Source organism: Erithacus rubecula (genome assembly GCF_903797595.1).
Source record: "Erithacus rubecula genome assembly, chromosome: 16".
In the NCBI taxonomy this organism is placed as follows: Eukaryota; Metazoa; Chordata; class Aves; order Passeriformes; family Muscicapidae; genus Erithacus; species Erithacus rubecula.
This window is the reverse complement of record NC_136668.1, coordinates 1,047,158-1,066,387: the sequence shown is the minus strand read 5'-3', so window position 1 is coordinate 1,066,387 and position 19,230 is coordinate 1,047,158. Positions and strand designations below refer to the sequence as shown.

At 46.1% G+C, this 19,230-nt stretch overlaps 2 protein-coding genes across 4 annotated transcripts in view; one reads left to right on the top strand and one right to left on the bottom strand.

Moving 5' to 3' along the window:
* CTNNA1 (catenin alpha 1) overlaps positions 1 to 19,230 on the bottom strand; it is a 121,115-nt gene that overhangs the window by 56,489 nt on the left and 45,396 nt on the right. The window lies entirely within an intron of this gene.
* On the top strand, positions 1,056 to 4,933 carry LRRTM2 (leucine rich repeat transmembrane neuronal 2). 3 transcript variants are annotated; one of them, XM_079319676.1, is made up of 2 exons: positions 1,056 to 2,313; positions 2,648 to 4,933. In XM_079319676.1, exons 1-2 carry the CDS (start codon positions 2,310 to 2,312, stop codon positions 4,195 to 4,197), a joined length of 1,554 nt encoding a protein of 517 aa, XP_079175802.1. In that variant the 5' UTR covers positions 1,056 to 2,309; the 3' UTR covers positions 4,198 to 4,933. The 3 variants fall into 3 exon arrangements, with proteins under 3 accessions (XP_079175802.1, XP_079175804.1, XP_079175803.1); XM_079319678.1 differs by having other exon boundaries at positions 3,097 to 4,931; XM_079319677.1 differs by having other exon boundaries at positions 3,076 to 4,931.

The window sequence follows — 19,230 nt, the reverse complement described above, 5'->3', positions numbered from 1 at the left end:
CTGGGATCAGGGTGTTGTACAGAGCTGCTCCAAGAACTGCAGAGGCATGGTTCTGTCGGACAGCTGGAGTTGAGCCTGAGCTCTTCCTACACTCAACATTAAACAAGGAGAATCTCTTTCAATAGGTTTATGTCATTTCTTTGCATGTATTTCTATCACACTGGAAAAAATGTGAAAACATTCACTATGGCAGAGCAATTTAAGGAATTTATCTAACCTTTCCTAATTTGCTTAATCATTCAAGACAGTTACTCTCCTGATGGGTTCAGGGGAGGGTTTACTTGTTTTGCTTTAGCTTTTTTTGAGATTTTTAAGGTTTTATTCTTGTGTGTTCACCTTCTCCATCCCTTTACTTTCCACTCAGTGCTCCCCTTGAGTCTGCCCATCACAGAAAGGAATCACCAGAGGCAGTGTCCCCATTCCTCCACAGGACAGCCAAGGGAGAAGCAGGCAGAGAACAGCAGGTCTTGGCTTAAGGAAGGACCTCCAAGGAACCAAAACAAGGAATCAACACATAGTAAAAAAAAAAAGGTAAACGGCCATTTTATTTTAAGCCCTTCTTCTGACACAATTCAATCCATCTTGCTCCATCATCATGGGAAATTTGTTATTCTCGCCTCATTCCAGATCTTGGAGGTTAGGGGTGATACCTTGCTGCTACACAGAGAATATTTTCAAGTGCCTAGAGGAGGCATTATTGCTTTATATCTCAAGGTGAAAATCAAATAAAAAAAAGCTTATCCAAGTTGCCTGGAGCAGTAAACCAGCATTCCCCTGCTGCACCCACATCAAGCTACGACCAGAGCAGTGGCTCCAAAGGCTTTACCTGCATATGCATCCTAAAAACATATAAAAATGTCCATAAAACCTTTGGTCATTTTACCTCTGAGCACCAGCTGTCCTGGAGGAGAGGCTGCTCTGAATAATGGGGCAATGAACCTTTAAAGCAAGCAAACCACCCTGAGAGCCCAGTGTGCTCCTCCTGGCTGTGTGTGCACACTCTGGCCAGAGCCTGGCAGGGCTGGAGAGTACACCCAGCTCTGCAGGGGCACAGCTCTGTGCCCCAAAGCCACAAGAGAGCTGCCACAGACCCAGCCTGCAGCCAGGGGCTCCTGAAGGTGGTGTCCCCCTCTCTGGGGACACACACAGCAGGACATTGTGGGTCACCACAAGGAAGCCCTTGCAGCGCTCCGAGCCCCGACTGGAAATGCCAATCTCACCATTTCCTCCCTGCACTCCAGTGCCCAGGAAAAGCAAGTACAAAAGCCACCGTTTGGGAGGAGAAAATAGATTTTCTAGTTTCATAACCGCACGCTGTCAAGCTGGATTCCAATTCCACTTTTCCTGTGCCCTAACGCAAGCTTTGATTTTTCCAGCATTTTCTCCTGGCTTGAAGTGCTTGCTCCTGTGCCCTGCTCCCAGGCTGTACTTCCTGACACTCCAGCTCCAGCACTGCTCTCTGCACTTCTGCAGGGACCACAGTCACATACAGCTGGCACAGGAGCTCTGAGCTGCCCAATGCCTCTCTCACCTCTATAAAGCCAGTGCTGACCAGCATCCTCTATTCAAACTCTGCTCATTTTGCCTCTAAAAGTTCCTTTCAGGCAGGGAGATGGAGCAGAGAAGGGGGAGCAGGCAGCACTCAGGCTTTTCCACCCGCGGCTCTGCGCTGCTGTTAACCCCAGCCGAGCAGAGGCAGCGCAGATGTGGGGGAGCAGGGTGCTCCAGTCCCTCCTGCTCCTTCTGCCGCTGGATTGTTCCCCCTCTATCAGTGGTCTTTAACACGATCACAACATGCAGCACAATGCTTTAAAACAGCAAAGCTTCTGGAAAACCCAAACAAAAGGAACGTCACTGGGTGACGTCAGCCTATATAGAGCCCTGTGTGGTCGCAGCGCATAAGCAAATCCATTCTTGTGCCGCTTCCCTGAAAAGCTTTTCAGTAAATGCACTCATGCTACTACAGGAGCTTCTCTCAGCAATAAGCCACCCATCTGCCATCAACAAGTTAGGACTAAAGGAAGCCACAGCTGCGGAAAAGGAAAACGTGAGCTTCAATTAACCAGCTGAGCAGCCACGGAGGACGAAAACTTGTCTTAAGATTTAAAAACTGCAGTCCTGTCAGAGGAGATCAAGGCAGCGATTTCAAAAGGAATATTCCAAGAGAACATCGTGGATTTTTGCACTAATATCAAAGGACACTAAACCTGGTCAATTATTCAAGGCTGTCTTACATTAGAGCCTTTCACAGACTCACGGCGTTGAGTCTCAAACTACGACTGAATGCACCCTCCAATGTACTCAAAAGAATGGGTAAGTTCTGCGTTTCTCTGTTCCTTGTATAATGAATGACAGCTCTGCTTTAAAGGAGCAGTTAAGATGCTAAAGCTGATTGCTCTGCACTGAACCTTATGAAAAAAATGTTTTCCGATAGTGCCGCTGTAACCCTTGGTAATAGAGATAAAGCCTCCTCCTAAGTGTAATGTCCAAGTATTCGGTTTGTCGTAGTAAGTTGTTTCTTGCATTTAGAATTAGCTTGTTGGAAATGCATGGCAATGTTATCTGCAGTGAAATCTTCCACCGTGATGTTCCAAGTGTACTGATAAGGCTATCCTATCTTGTTGTTTTCCTAAATTATATTCTGCAGGCTTACATTTCAAGTGGCCATTAGGGGCTCGTATGCTGGCAGCACTATATGCAATGAGTATGGTTTTAAAAATGCTGCCTGCCTTGGGCATGGCTTGTCCACCAAAATGTCGCTGTGAGAAGCTGCTCTTTTACTGTGACTCTCAGGGGTTTCACTCAGTGCCAAACACCACTGAAAAGGGCTCGCTAGGTTTGTCACTGAGGCACAATTATATTTCTGAACTTGAAAGGGATCAATTTGCAAGCTTCAGTCAACTTACTTGGCTTCACTTAGATCATAATCAAATTGCAACAGTCAGAGAAGATTCTTTTCAAGGACTGTATAAACTTAAGGAATTAGTCTTAAGTTCCAACAAAATCTTTCATTTGCCAAACACAACTTTTAGCCAGCTGCTTAACCTGCAGAATTTGGACCTCTCTTTTAATCAGTTATCCTCTCTGCACCCCGAGCTCTTCTACGGCCTTCGCAAGCTACAGACCTTGCACTTGCGATCCAACTCCCTGCGGACCATCCCGGTCCGCCTGTTCTGGGACTGCCGTAGCCTGGAGTTCCTGGATTTGAGCACAAACCGCCTGCGAAGTTTGGCTCGCAATGGATTTGCAGGATTAATCAAGCTGAGGGAGCTTCACCTAGAGCACAACCAGCTGACAAAGATTAATTTTGCTCACTTCCTCCGGCTGAGCAGTCTGCACACGCTCTTCTTGCAGTGGAACAAAATTAGCAACTTGACATGTGGGATGGAGTGGACCTGGGGCACCTTAGCAAAGCTCGATTTGACTGGAAACGAAATCAAAGCCATCGACCTCACCGTCTTTGAAACTATGCCTAACCTTAAAACCCTCCTCATGGATAACAACAAGCTCACCACTCTGGATTCCAAGATCCTGAGCTCGCTGACATCCCTCACCACCGTGGGCCTCTCCGGCAATCTGTGGGAATGCAGCTCAAAGATCTGCGCCTTGGCCACATGGTTGAGTAGCTTCCAAGGTCGGTGGGAGCACTCCATCCTCTGCCACAGCCCCGACCACACCCAGGGAGAGGATATTCTGGATGCAGTGTATGGTTTTCAGCTTTGCTGGAATTTATCGACTGTGGTTACCCCCGTGGCTACAACGTCGTACACGGCTCCAACTACTGAGTACACGAAAAGAATCAGCTCCTCTCATTTCCATGTGGGAGACAAAGAGATTCCAACTACGGCAGGCATGGTCGTTACCACCGAAGAACAGTTCCCTGAGCCAAACAATGCCATCTTCACTCAGAGGGTAATTACGGGAACAATGGCTTTATTGTTTTCTTTCTTTTTTATCATTTTTATAGTGTTCATCTCCAGGAAGTGCTGCCCTCCCACACTCAGAAGAATTAGGCAGTGCTCAATGATTCAAAACCACAGGCAGCTCCGATCCCAAACGCGGCTGCACATGGCCAATATGTCAGACCAAGGACCCTATAACGAGTACGAACCCACCCACGAAGGACCCTTCATCATCATCAATGGCTACGGACAGTGCAAGTGCCAGCAGCTGCCCTATAAAGAATGTGAAGTATAATACCTACAGCCCGTCACAAAGTAAATCAGATAAGTAACCTACTTTAAAATTGTAGGGACCTACATCAGATTCTAATTTTTACAAATGTTGACATAAAGCCTAATTTTCCAAGCTACTTAATGGAAACATTGTTTATGGAGTGGTGCAGTATTTTTAAGTTTTTTTAAAAAAGAAATCCATAATATTTTCAGTGTTAAAGAAGCAATGATTACATTAAACTTGCACTCCTACTGTTTAAAAGTCTAAAGAGATGCTCACCTCAAGCTATGTAAAATGTTTCATGTTATGTAATTATATGACTGTGTGTAAACATTTATACCTGAGTCTCCATATTCTACTTTTTCTACTGCTAACAGTCCGAGGGGAAGGAGGCTGGAAATCCGTGCAGGGATCTGTGGGGGATGTGCGCTCCATTTGCTCCACTGCAGCTGGAGGATCCCAAACACTGCAGCTGGCTCCAGGCACTTTAAGGGCAGCCAGGGAGGAAGGTTTTCCTCCTCTGAGCATTTCATTCCAGTAAGGGAAGGGAGGGAAAAGGGAAAAAAAAAAAAAAAAAGCATAAAGAGCAGCAAAGGTCCATGTGGGAATTTCAGTGCATTGGGGTGAATTTATGTGAAATACAGCTTTACTCTGTATGTGTTCATGGCTTGGACTGCTGAAAGGGATGGCAGGCACAGGAGGAGCAGGATGGGCACACACACATCTCACACAGCCCTGGGCAGGATGGGCACACACACACACACACACACACACAGAGCCCTGAGCAGGGTGGGCACGCACACACACACACACTAACACACAGACAGAGCCCTGAGCAGAGTGGGTGCACACACACACACACACAGAGCCCCAGGCAAGATGGGCACACACACACAGCCCTGGGCAGGCTGGACTCACATTCCCCCAGGAGCAGGATGGGCACACACACACACATTCCCCAAGGCAAGATGGACGCACACACACACACACAGAACCCCAGGAAGGATGGGCACACGCACACACAGAGTCCTGGGCAGGATGGGCACACACATACAGGCACACACACAGCTCCAGGCAGGCTGGGCACACACTCCCTAGGAGCAGGATGGGCATGCACACACACACACACACAGAGCCATGGGCAGGATGGGCACACACACACACACACAGACACACACACACAGCCCTGGGCAGGATGGGCACACACACAGAACCCCAGGCAGGATGGGCATGCACACACACAGACACAGAGCCCTGGGCAGGATGGGCGTGCACACACACACACACACACACACAGAGCCCTGGGCAGGATGGGCACACACACACAGCTCCAGGCAGGCTGGGCACACACTCCCCAGGAGCAGGACAGCCCTCTGTGTGTCCCCAAACTGGCAGTGCAGCTTCTTTAGGGAGGCTCAGCACGCCGGGATCGATTGGAAATATTAAGTACATTCAGTCCTCAGCTCCCTGATTTCACTTGATGATGCTTTTCATGAATTCAGGCTAATTACTTAATGACGATGAACAAACAGCATTTCAACACCTTTTCATGTGTAAATACCCTTAATGCAAGGTTCTGTTAATTAAAAGCAAATATCAACAGCGAGGTTAAGGAGAAGAGAGAAGGGAGAAAGGAAGGAAGGAAGAAGCCTCTCTTTGTCCCCCTGCTGCCCCCCCAGCTGAGGCTTCCTCTCGCTGGGAAGCTATTTTCATGCACTAACTCCACTGGTTTCTCTGGAGACAGAATTAGCCCCTGTAATATAAGCTCTCACTTGTCCTCCTCTTCCAAAATTCAAGATAAAAAAAGACCCTTTCTGATAAGTTAGGAGAATATGATTAGTTTATAGAATAGTTCACTGAAAAATGTTTTGTTTCTTACTTGATATGGGACAGAATCTAAACTAGTATGACTTTTTAAAAAATCATATATAAATATATACACACACACACACCTCATTCTAAGGGGTAATTTGGTTTCTTTAGCCAGAAGTACCATATTGCTATTTATACTCTATTATGGAATTATATGTAAATATTTGCAGATCTATGCAGTGATGGTGGTACTCAGATGCCACAAGGGTGGGGGGGGTGGGGGGGGTCTGCAAAGGATTACATTATTTTTAAGTCAACTGCTCAAATATTGTAAACATTCTAACCAAAGCTAAAAGATTCAGAGGGATGGAGAATTATTTTATATATATATACATGTATGTATAACTAAAAAATGTGTTGTGTCCAATGCTGCAGTGTTAAACAATTACCAGCACACCTCGATGAAGAAACAAAATTCCTCACAGTGTTGCCATACCTTGATCAAATCCATAATTACAGTATGCTAATTGTGATGTACTAAACTATCCTGCAAATTTTTAAACAGAAAAACCACTGCATAAAAATCTGTTTGCTATTTCACTCTGCTTTTCTCTCTGTATTACCACTTAGTGAGGTATTTAGGATGCAATTATACAACAGTTTGATGTTTTCTTGTGAGATGAATTTGTCCAAGGCAATTATAACAAGATAAGTAACTTTTGTTAAGATTTTACATAAAGGCTTTTCAATTGCTGGTTTTGAAGATATTAATTTGCATCATTTTACTTTTACACAGTGCCCTTATTATAAAACCAGTATTTTGTTTACTTCCCTCGACTCTGTACATTAATGGAAGAGATCCACTGAAGCCTAATGGATATCCATAGAGATATCTTTGAACTCTTGTTACTGTTAATACTAAGATGAGCCCATTGACACCTGCTCTGGGAAATTAATTACTGCTTTTAACTGACTACAAAAAAATCTTGCAGGGTAGGTGGACAAAGAGCAGATATTCTGGATGATTAAATCCCACATGAGCTAAACTGAGAAATACCAACCCAAACTGGTCCCCAGGGGTATTTAGCTGACTGCAGAAGATTTGCTTTGTCCCTTCCCATAACTGAGTGCTCACAGCTCTTCCAGGGGACTGCTCTACGAGCAGGTGAGTGTGCATTGAGTGGGCATTGCTGTCCCTGCCCTGTATCTCCCTCACTGCCTGGCACAGGTCAGCTCTGGGAGCCTGGGGATGATTTCACCTCCAGCACCAGGGTACCAGCACAGACAAAGTGATCACTGAGCTCCTAAATTATCCTGGCAGCCAAATCATGTGGCTGTGCTGCCACCCCCATCAGATGTCACCACTGACAGGAAGCAATCCCACCCTGCCTAGGAACCCTGGCTGCCACAGCTCAAGACCCTCAGTCTTCCACACAAGAACAAGTGGCTGCTTGATGAGGAGCTGAGGTTCCTCCAGAGAAGGTGCTTTCCCACCAGCCCAGCTCTGTCCCACTCCATCTTTATGAGCTTTTAATTCCACCCAAGAAGAGCCAATGCTGGATTTAGCCCTCCTCTCCATCCCTGCCACTCACAGCTCTTTTCCAAGCATTAAAGCTGTTCCAGTGCCTCTCCAAGCACCCAAGTTCTTCCTCCCAGCAGCACTCCCAGTTTCCACTGGTCCTGCAGTGCTGGGCTTGCAGACAGCAGAGCAGGAGGCCAGTGAGCACAGGACAGGGGCACAGCCTGGCTGGCACAGCCCAGCACTGTTCCCCTTCCCTCTTCCTACTCCTCACTAACCCACAGCCAGGCTCCCAAAGGCCCTGCTGTACTCTGCTATTTCCAAACCCATTTGTTGCCAGGTGCCAGACATAAGCAAAGCAATTCAGCAAACACTACATTTATGGTAACAGGTATCATAAAACTCCCAGAATGTCAAACAGCAGCAGGGAAGTCAACTTGAATTCCCTGTGGAGAGACAGCAAGCACCAGGCAGAGCCAGCGCTCTGCACAAGGACACGGCCACAGGCTGTTAATATTTTTTATTTTAAAGTTACTGTCTTCCATTGGCAATTGCTTGTGACTCTTCCAGGCAAGGAGGGGATAGGAATAATTGTGCTACTCGGCAGTCCCTGATTTATTTTGTTGATGGAACAAGAACCACGATGATTTGGTTTAAATTAATCGTATTTCAACACTGGCTGATGGCAGGAGCTTGTTAACCTGCCCTCCCCAAACAGCATCTCTGCTGCACAGCCTCGGTTTGTACAGATCCCACACTGCTTACAGGTGCTTCAACACCTCCAGCACAACCTTACAGGTCTTTGGGTCTTTTAGAAACACAATTTCTTGTACTGTTTTTGAGGTCTTCATCCCCTCCTCACTGATCTTCAGGCAGCTTCCCCTGCTCCCCCACCCTCGTGCCAGTGAAATGCAAACCCAGCAGCACAAGTTCAGGTTTTGAGTCATTCTCCTGGAACAGGCTGAATTAATGCTCCCAGTTAGTCTCTCTGCATTAGATCAGTGTTTAAATGCACACAAGTAGGAATTACTCGATGAAGGGTGAAATGGGTGAGTGTTCAGGCTGCAGCTGAAGTGTTCTTCTGTTCTGAGCTCCCATTCCCTATCAGATGGAAACAGAATGAATGCTGCTCCATCAGTGTGAGGTTTTGTTTGCTTCTCCCCCAAGCAGAAATGATCCAATTTTTCAGTGATCAGCCCCATGCAAATCTGATCATCTGAGCTTCTGTCCCATTACCCCCTTACAAGACAGGGGCCTATTGCTACCTTGTAAAACCAGAAACATCCCACGGCTTTAAACCAGAAATCTGCACTACACACTCATTTTTAATGTGTCTAAGATAATTTCTGTACTACTTTAATGGAAATAAAGTTGATTTAATTTTGTGATCTGTGTAGCGATCAAAATCCATCTGCTCAGACCTATGAAACTTACCCAGGAGCTGAATTTCATCTTTCTTATGAAGTTTTCCATAAAAATTAAACAAGTTCAGAGGGGGATACAGTACTTCTCCTCCCCCCCAAAAAGGAACAGGCAAGGAAACAAGAGAAACCAAAGGCAGCAGCTCCTCCCTCCCCACACCTTCCTCCACTGCAAATGTCCCAGATGCTAAAATTGGTGCTGGGCTTTGCTTTTTAAGGCACCACGATAGCAGGATGCTTAGAGATAATTTCAGAATCAGCTGGAAATTCAGCATTTCACATCTTGTGTAAAAGTCTTTGGAGAGGCATCTAGAAAAAGGTACCAGAAGCTTTGAGGGGTATAATCAGGCCTCAGATGGGGTGAAACACTGTGTAAGCACTGAGAAGCTCTGGCTGCATCTCCCAGCCACTCCTTTGTAAAAAGCCACACAAAATCCACCCCATTTTTCTTTTTACTAATGAAAACACTAGTAAGTGAACTATTCTACCAGCTTAGCAACCCAAGATTACAGAGTCCTAGATGCATTGTGTTTAAATTATGTTTCAAGAGCCAACTTCTGGTGGGAGGGGGTGTGAGTAATGGAGTAAAACAAGTGCAGTGTACAGAAGCATTTTGTTATTAAAATTGTGTATAATGTAAAACAGAATTTGCCTCTTTTTTTCCTCCCTTTTCAAGCAGAGGTGTCAAAAGCTCACACTTCCATGGTATGTTAAAAGCAGTCTGCACCCACTGCTCCAAGCAGGAGAGTCAGACTTGGGTCATTTGCCAGAGTCAGAGCAAACCCAGCCCCTCCTGCTGGACCACAGTGAGCAAAATCCAACCTCCTGCTGGAGCACAGTGAGCAGGGCTGCACAGGCTCTTCTCAAACCAGCTGTGTCCTGGCTAACAAAAACTGAATGAGCAGGATGGCAGAGAAAACCAAACCAAAGCCAAGCTCTGGGCCCTTGAGCAGCTGGATCAGGATCAGCCCAGACCTGTCCAGCCTGGCTCTGCCCCTGGGTATTCCTGGGACACCTCCTGTGTGTCACTGTGCCAGCCAGGAGCTGGCATTTCCAACAGGACACCCTGTAAAGCTCAGAGGGGTCCCACAGTGAGACATCCCACCAGCTCTGAGCCACAGCCCTCCAGAAAGGGTCCCAAAACCAACCCTGGTACAAGAAGTGCTCTTTACGTGAACTACCACAGCCACCAGGGTGTTCAGACATCAAGGGAAGGATTGCTGGGTTTGAGAAGTGACAAGTTCACAGACACAGCCCAAAAGCTGTGATGGAGAACTGAACAAAAGTTTCAGGATGTTCCAAGATGATTACATGCACTGAACCACCAGCTAAAATCCTTTCAGTAACTAAGCCTTAGCTGCATTTACTTTTTTATCAAAAGGTTTGGCTGGAACAAGTTCTCAAGGGTTTTAAATGTCAGCTGGCAAACTGCCTCTCAAATCCTTCTAATACTTCAAAGCAGCACATGATATATCTATTTTCTTAAACTCTCAGAGACTAATTTTACAAGCAAAAGCATCTCTCAACTACAAACCCAGCTGTTCTCACAAGCAAAGGTAACACACCTAAGAGAGGAACCAGTATTCTGAATACATTATGCAAAACCTTTAAATCCAATTAGGAACAAGGAAATGTCGACATCTCTAGCAACTTACTTTTAAATGTAGGCTCTGTTAAGTCAACTGCAAAAAAAATTGAGATTAAAGAATTTGACTGGACAGGATTGCACAAATGAACTGAAAACTGCAGCACTGGGAAACCCTGGCTCCCTCCTCCAGTGCATGTCCAGGCTAAGGGACAGGATTCAGTGACAGTGTTCACCCACCACAGAACCCTGATGTCAGTATTTTCTCTAAGCTGTTCTTAAGGAAAAGCTTTACAAAATCCCAGTTACCTAATCAATTTTATTACCATTAAGATTTTAGGAAATTTTATTATCATGACTTAAAGCTCTATTTGCTGTATTTGACACAGGATTCACATGCTATGGGTCTCACTTTGGAAGAAATGTTTTTACAGTGAGGGTGCTGAAGCCCTGGGACAGTTACCCAGAGAGGTGGTGGGTGCCCCTTCCCTGGAAACATTCCAGGCCAAGCTGAATAGGGCTTTGGGTGACCTGATCTACATGAAGCTGTTCCTGCTCATTGCAGGGGGCTGGACTGGGGTGACTTTTAAAGATCCCTTCCCACTCAAACCATTTTATGATTCTATGAAACAAAAAAAAATGACAAGTGTCTCACAAGCACAGCTCTGTGTTTGTTTCTGTGATGCACAACTCCAGAGGTTTGGCTGCCAGGGGCACTGATCAAACCCTCCTGGGCTGACAGGTAACCAAATCCTATTCCACCTCTTCAGGTTTAAATCCACAAGGGCTACAACTTGACTTTTACTTATAAGTTTTCTAAAAGGACAAGAGTTAAACACACACAAAAATCACTTGAGCACAAAAATCAGGAGCATGAAGCTGAACCAGAGCAGAGGGGAACATCCCTTGAGTTAAACCCAATTTTAAACCAATGTAACACAAACACTTCCAGTATGCACACACAAGCAAAATGAGAGAGTATTGTCTGCCACCTGGATGTTTAAATGATCAACCTTTCTTTTATAAAACCAAAGTATTTCTTTTAAATGCCATGGAAGTAACTTCCCTGTTATCCCCAGCAGACTCTACTCCTTGTACACTGAATATCCAAGCAAACCGGACACAGGGGAGGTGCTGGTTTCCCTTCCACCCCTCCCTACCCCACAGGGTGGGCAGTGCAGTCACTGTTTGATAGAGGTGCATCATGCTTTATACCAGTTTAAAAAAACAGCCATATATCATGAGAAGTCTTGGAGTAAGTGGAAAAGGTTCATCCATCAAGAAGGTTCTTAAATAATGAATGAGTCATAATTCTTTACAGTCAAAAGCAATTAATTTTCTGTATTGTAATCAGGAGAATAAATCTAAAAAATCCATTCTAATGACTCTGAATCTGAAGTAGTGTTGCAGCTGAATTTTAAATCTTAAAATACAGGAGCAGTGAGGACTTCTGCTGTTTAAACATACAATCTTCTACCAAACAGAACAGCTTTACTGCATATTTAATAGGTAGAACAGGTTTTGTGAGACCACATGAGATTAAAGACAGCATTAGATACAGGAAATGCACTTCAAGCAGAAAGGTCCTTCCAAGAAACCTCTTAACTGTATAGCCACTAAAATACTTGAAATATCGTTCATGTAGTGTACAAAATACTCAGAAAATCTTGCTGCAAGAAGTAGTTTTACTTATATGTTTGCAAAGAGCTAAAAAAATTGAGAAGCGTGTTAATGTGGAATCCAGCTCAACCCTACAGCAACTGTTCCTATTAGGAAGCATTTGCTCTTTTTCCCCACTAACTCCTAAATAATCCATCACATACCCAGAACCTCTGCCTCAAAAGCCATGTGCTGTTAGCTGGGGCTATCAATTTCTGCCCTCAAATGGATGGCTTCAACCCTAACAGCACTTTTAGTTTGAATTCTTTCAGAGAGAAAACCGGTAAAATTAATAGAGCTCTTAGTAAAGTTAATAATGACACAGTCTGCTGAGGAGGGAGAAGATGGCAAAGGGGACAGGGACACAAGACTGCAAGGGAATATCTATCTCTGAAGGCACCACACAGCACTTAACTGGGGGAAAAACATATTCCCCTGCACTGCAGCCACTCTCAGCAGATTTGCTAACAACCTCTGCTTTAAGGAAAGAAATTTCAGCTTTCAAAAACATTTTCAAAAAATTCAGCAGTCCATCTGCTCCAGAGGGGATTCCTGCACTGAACATCCTCAGCACACACCTACTGGAGGATGTGAGCCAGGAACAAATCCCTAAGGTGGGAAAAGTACTCATCAGGGCCATGCTGCAAGCCCCCAGGTCTAAATACACCTCACAGTTAAAGAGCAGGAGATATCACAGCCCCATCCCTGCTAAGGGCAGGGGACATCACAGCCCCATCCCTGTAAGGGCAGGGACATCACAGCCCCATCCCTGCTAAGGGCAGGGGACATCACAGCCCCATCCCTGTAAGGGCAGGGACATCACAGCCCCATCCCTGTAAGGGCAGGGGACATCACAGCCCCATCCCTGCTGTCCCTGGAAGAAGTCAATACACTCCAGAAAAGACCTGGAACTCCTTACTGATCCCATCCAGCCCTGAAGCAGGACACACAAACAGCAACAGGTTCTTGAAATTCTGAATAATTGAAAGGTTAAAGAGCTCCCCCTCAAGCTCTCCAGACAGTCCTGAAGATGGAAACAGCTGGAAATAGCTGGAATTGCTCCCAGGTAGGACAAACACTGAGCTCAGCACCCAGGGGAGCAGCAGGCCACTGCAAGGCTGACCCAGCCAAGCTGGGGAACTCCTGGTGACAGCTGGAAGCTCTCTGGGTATCAAGTGTGCACCTGCAGGGTCCAGGCCTTCCAGAATTCCAAAGCCACAGGGCACACAGGCAGAGAAAGCCATCCCTAGCTGATGTTCTTGTCTGTGGATGACTGGTTTAGCTTTGGGAAGTCCACGAGCCTATGTGAGCTTGAAAATGAGGGAGCTGTGACTACATGACAGATGCCTGCTGCCTGCATTTAGCACCCAGAAACTTCCAGAGGGCCTAAGGTTAGACATCTGATTGGGATGAACCAGAAAAAAAAACCCCAAACCAACCAAACAAAACCAAAACAAACCAACCCAGTGAGCTTTGGGAGATACTGCACCTTTAACATGGCACTGCACTTCTGAACAGAACAAAAATGAGAAGCTTCTGACAAGTTCCTGAGTCTGTGGTGACAAGGAATTTCTAGTGGATGCCTGTTCACCCTCTACTGAACTTTTAGGAACTGTTTGCCAAACCAGGACAAGCCTTTATTGCAACTACACAGCACAGCCTCAATGTCTCAGGAGCAATGAGCTCTTGCCAGGTACTCCTCCCTGCTGTGAGTGCAGAGCAAGTCCCCAGACCAGTTACACCACCACCCACAGCTGAACTCAGCAAACACTCACAGAGCTTACTTTGTAGCAGCACAATGGCATCAGGACTAAGGAATTCCAGTTATTTACAGACCACTCAAAATACCCTCAGTGCTGGGAACTGCTGAACAAACTGCAGGGCCCCTTCCAAGTTTGGGATTTGTCAGCAGTGTAAATATTTATTGACAAATTTGAAACTTGGATAAAACCAGGGCTTTGTTGCACACTCAAGAGGTGTTTCTGGCATGAATTCAAAGCCTTGCTCCCTGCTGCAGAGCTGTCCCTTCCCAGCAGGGCTCAGGCCAGCAGCAGCAGGCTCCTGAGCACACGGCACTGGCACAGCAGGGGGTCTGTGCTGCAGCTATGGGATGGTGCTCCACACCTTCCCCAGCCCCTCCTGCCTGTCAGCACACCCTGAAACACAGGGACAAATGGAAACAGGCACAGAGAGGAGGCAGACTCCAGTGCACCCACAGATAAATCCCAGGGATATTGTCCCATCACACCCACTGCTGCCTGTGGACAACAATTAACTTGACAAAGGGTGCCAAGAGAGTGTCCAGAGACCCATGAAAAAGGTTTATGCCACATTCAAATGAGCTGATGCCACCCTGCTGCAGACTGTTGCTCTCTTCTTAGTGGGCACTCCATCATTTGAATATTCTCCTATAAAGCTGCATCATAAGAGAGGAGCTTCCTGACACCTACTCTTACTGTCCATTGATTCAAAACCAGTAGTCTTCATCAGGCAAATTAGTAAGTGATCATCCAGTTCAGAAAGCAATTTCAATTGTTCATGCAAACATAGCTGCACTGTAAAAACAGCTCACTGCCACTGCCCAGCCTCAGCCTGTGCTGACATAGAGCAGCAAACCCCAGCCCACCCTGCCTGGCCATCAGACACTCATGGCAAGCAGGAAAACACCAGGAAACCACTCCAAAAATATGAGCTTATGCAAATAACAACCCAAACACCATAATCCCTCTAAAGCATTCATTATGCATGCATATGCAGCTAATGAAATATATATGTATACAAAATAGAGATGTTTCAGGTGGATTTCCTTTGTCACATTATGAAATATATGCAATCAGTGATCCCAGGGAACTAACTGAAATAAATAAATTTAAAAAAAATTAAAAATCAAAAGTAAATCTCAAAATAAATCCACTAATGGGAAGTTCACTCATGGAAGAAGTTATAAAAGGGCTTTTTTATAATTACTCCATCCTGTTTGCTACATTTGCTTATGCAAGAAAAGTGTTTTTAACTACTGACAGGACTAGGATTAAATGACAAGTTCACATATTTAATCCAGATTGTTCACAGGCACAAGGTGAAAAATATGATAAAGAACATGAACAGGTTTTAGTGAGCTGAGCCAGGAAAAAAAAAAAAATCAAACCCACACCCCTTCTGAGCAGAAAATAGGACTTTGTGATTATTAAAATAATTTCTATCAAGGCAAGCACACAGGCTGATTTCTACTCTGACAAGTGGTTTGGCCACTTCTTTTTATGTAATGCAGTTCTAATCAGGAGAGACCTGTTTTACCTGTTATCAAAACCATTCCACTGCCTTCAAACCAAGTATTTCAAGTTAGTAACATACTTTCAGGCATTTCACTAATATTAAAAGAACTCCAAAAAATCTTATTTTCTCACAGGAGAGCTATAATTTACAACTTCAGTCTTGCAGTCTGCTCCCTAAATGAAAAGCAAAAGCCAGGAGTGCACACAGATCTTCCTCCACATTTCACAGCATCTTTTAACTTCAGTGGCAACTGACCAAAAGCTTCAGGACTGCTCCATGCTAAAAACTATTCCTAACCCCTGGAACTCAGTCTGGAATTCCCACTCAAGGGCAAAACTGGGAGCAGCTAAAAACACTGGGACTGGTTTGTAGGAACTCGCATCTGAAGAACAATCAAATGGAGCTGCTCCAGCCCTGGAAGTGTTCCAAGGCCAGGCTGGAAATAAGGCAGAAAAGGAAGGAACGTGCCCACTGAGGTGACAAGGGAAGAACATAGAGATGCTGTTCCCCATTGCAGGCAGAAAATCCACATGGATTTTGTTACTATCCAGGTCTGGGGGATAATGACAGTTTTCAAACATTAATGGCAAAAGCAGTGTAGAAATGACTTTGGTGTTGTTGGGGGTTGAGTGTTTTTCTGTTACTGTGTCAGTTGTAAGAATTTTTCCCATTATCATGCCAATGGAGCTGGCCGGGTTACACCCAGGGTCCCCGATGGGTCCAGACAAAGGGGTGGGTGGGGACGGCCCCGGAGGGGCCTCTGAGGCTTCCAGGAGGGCACTCGCGTTTCCGGCGAGCCCGGAGGAGGACGCCTGGGATCGTTCAGCCACGCGGCCGAGCACAGCAGAGCCAGACCCTCTGCGATCACCTGCCCTGCATCTGCCCCATTCCAGCCTCCTGCCTCTGCGGACACAGCTGATCCCCCGGACACACACGGTGAGCGAGGAGCCGCTGCTGCAGCCCGTTCCCGCCCGAGACCGGCGTGGCCGCTGCTGCCCCTCCCCCCTCCTTCCTTCCTCCATTTCCCGCCTGCCCTTCGGCAAATCTGGGCTCTGGACTAAGCACAGAGACAGCGTGCTTGCATCTAAAGGGACTGACACCGAGTTACCTATTTCGTTCTGTTAGCAATTTTAACTGTTATTGTTTTCTGTTTGTACAGTTAGATATATTAGTAAAAGAGCTGTTATTCCCACCCCCCTTATCTCTGCCTCAGAGTCCTTGATTCAAACAATCATAATACTTGGGGGAAGGGAGTGGAACCAAAGTCTCTATTCCAAAGGGAAACTTCTGCCCTTACTGGCAGACACCTGTCCTTTCAAACCAGGACAGGTGTGTTCCAGGATGAGGAGCATCAACTCACAGACAGGGACAGGCAGAGGTGTTTAATGCTTTCTTTGCCTCTGTCTCCAACACTGACCATGGACCAAGGGGCTCCCAGTGCCCTGAGCTGGAGCACCAGGACTGTGACAATGACCCTGAAATCCTGCAGGATCTGCTGCTCCAGCTGGATCCCTGCAAGCCTATGGGAGCCTGATGGGATTCATCCAAGAATCCTCAAAGAGCTGCTGATATCATCACAAAGCCTCTCTTGATGATTTTTGAGTGATCTTGGGAATCTGGAGAGGTCCCAGCTGACTGGAAGCTGGGGAACATTGTCCTGATTTTGAAGAAGGGCAAGGAGAGGACCCTGGAAACCACAGCCTGCCAGACTCACTTCAGTGCTGGGTAAAGCCATGGAGATTATTCTGGGAGGTGGTGACAAACACCTGCAGGGCAACACAGGACAGCCACAACCAGCATGGCTACAGAAGGGTAAAGTCCTACTTGTCAAACTTGATTTCCTTCTACAACAGAACATCCCACCTGGCTGATGGAGGAAAGCCAGTTGTGATCTTTCTGGAATTCAGGCTCAGGCTGGATTTTGGGAAAGGTTCTTCCCTCCCCCAGAGGGTTCTGGGCACAGTCCTGAGGCTGCCAGAGCTCCAGGAGCCTTTGGACAACACTCAACATGTCCAGGGAAGAACTCTAGGGGTGTCTGTGCAGGGCACTGAAATCCTTGAGGATTCTTCCAGCTCAGGATACTCTGTGATTCTCTACATTCTCTTTTAAGTGATTGCAAAACCAAACCTTTAAAATTACTGTCTAGTGCTCTCAATGTGTTATTTCTTAAGGGGAAAAAAGCATTATTGCAACAGCAAAAAGTAATTTTTTTACTATTATTTGCACCTGTGGTGTGGGGGAGGAAGGGAAGGGATGAGGAGAGGTGTTTATCAGGTCTGCAAAACAACAGATTCTCAAACATTTTGTGATACTTTTCTACCACTTCCATGTAACATATCTAGTTACCAGTGGTCTCTTAAGGCTTATTCTTATATCTAAAAAGTTAATAGCATATGTTTCATGATATACAGCACAAAGGTTCTACACCTCTGCAGCACATTTCTACCATTGAAGCAAAAATATCTATTTATACAGATCAGTAATGGTAGGAAAGTGCCAAGGTGCCAAGAAAGTCATCCTGGAACACCATACATCTTTTCCCTAAAAGCAGAAAAGAAAACCCAAATAGGCAATAATACATCACATGCTAAACCTGACTTTTCAGGGAACTGAGATTCCCCAGTTCCCATTTCATCATGATGCTGGGGCTCTACAAGGCAGACCAGACCCACCATTAACCAAGTAACTGTACTTGAAACCTTTTGCAAAGTGGCACAGATTTTTATTTCTTGTTGCCTGCAGATGTTTCTCAGCTGAGCTCAGGGGCAGCTGCAGGGCTCAGTGTGCCAGGTCCCCCTTCCAGCAGCTCAGATCACAGAATACTCTGAGCTAGAAGGGGCCCACAAGGATCAGAGTCCAGCTCCCAAGTGGATGGAGCCCCAAACCTTGGGATTATTAACACCTCCTGAGCCCATCTCAGGGTCACCCCTCCATGCCAGGGCAGTTCCAATCTCCAAGACACACAGACAGAGGAGTGTGGGGTCTCCATCTCAGCCAGCTCCAGCTGTAAAGGGGTTATTTTGCAGTGGGTCTGGCATCCTACTCCTGCAGTTTGCAGTCCCTACTCCTCCCTGCTGTCCCTCCCTGCCAGAGCTTAGGATTCCAGCCCTCCCAGCCCGGCTGCTCCTTCTCCTGGAGCACAGCCCCACCTGCCACCCAGCCCAGGCAGGAGCAGGAAACCAGTGCTGGAAAAGCAGCAGGACAGCACCAGGTCACAAGAGCCCCCACAGGCCCTGGGATGGATCAGAACTGCTGATAAAAGCTGTTTTTAACCGGAAGTGCCTTCATGCAGCATCCAAATGGAAATCATGCTGGATCCCCCCAGCCAAGTGCAGCCAGGTGGGATCTGACCAGTGCTTGAGTGACAAGCAGGAGCTCAAGGGGGCCTGCCCAGTTTTGTCAACACTTCCAGCTGTTTCCTCCCAGGGGATTTTGCTGAGTGACAACTGGTTAAGCTTGGCTAAGGTCAATTCATCTCACTTCCAATATGCCTGCTTAGATGGGAGAAGCAGGATGGATGGGGAAATGTCTCAGAATACCAAATCAGGAGGACAAACCACTTCTGCAGGAGCCACCAGAGAGCTGCTGGGGCTCGAGAGCAAATTACCACTGGAGCTGCCTTTTTACAGGTCTGGTTTTTCTTTTTTATGTGAATTAGCAACCTTCTCTAAGGAATATCTCAAGTTTTTCCTCCACAAATTACATGAATTAACAGATATATCCAGAAGCATGAAAAGCAGGCTAAAGTTTACACCTGCAGTAATTGTAAAAGCCTTGAGATA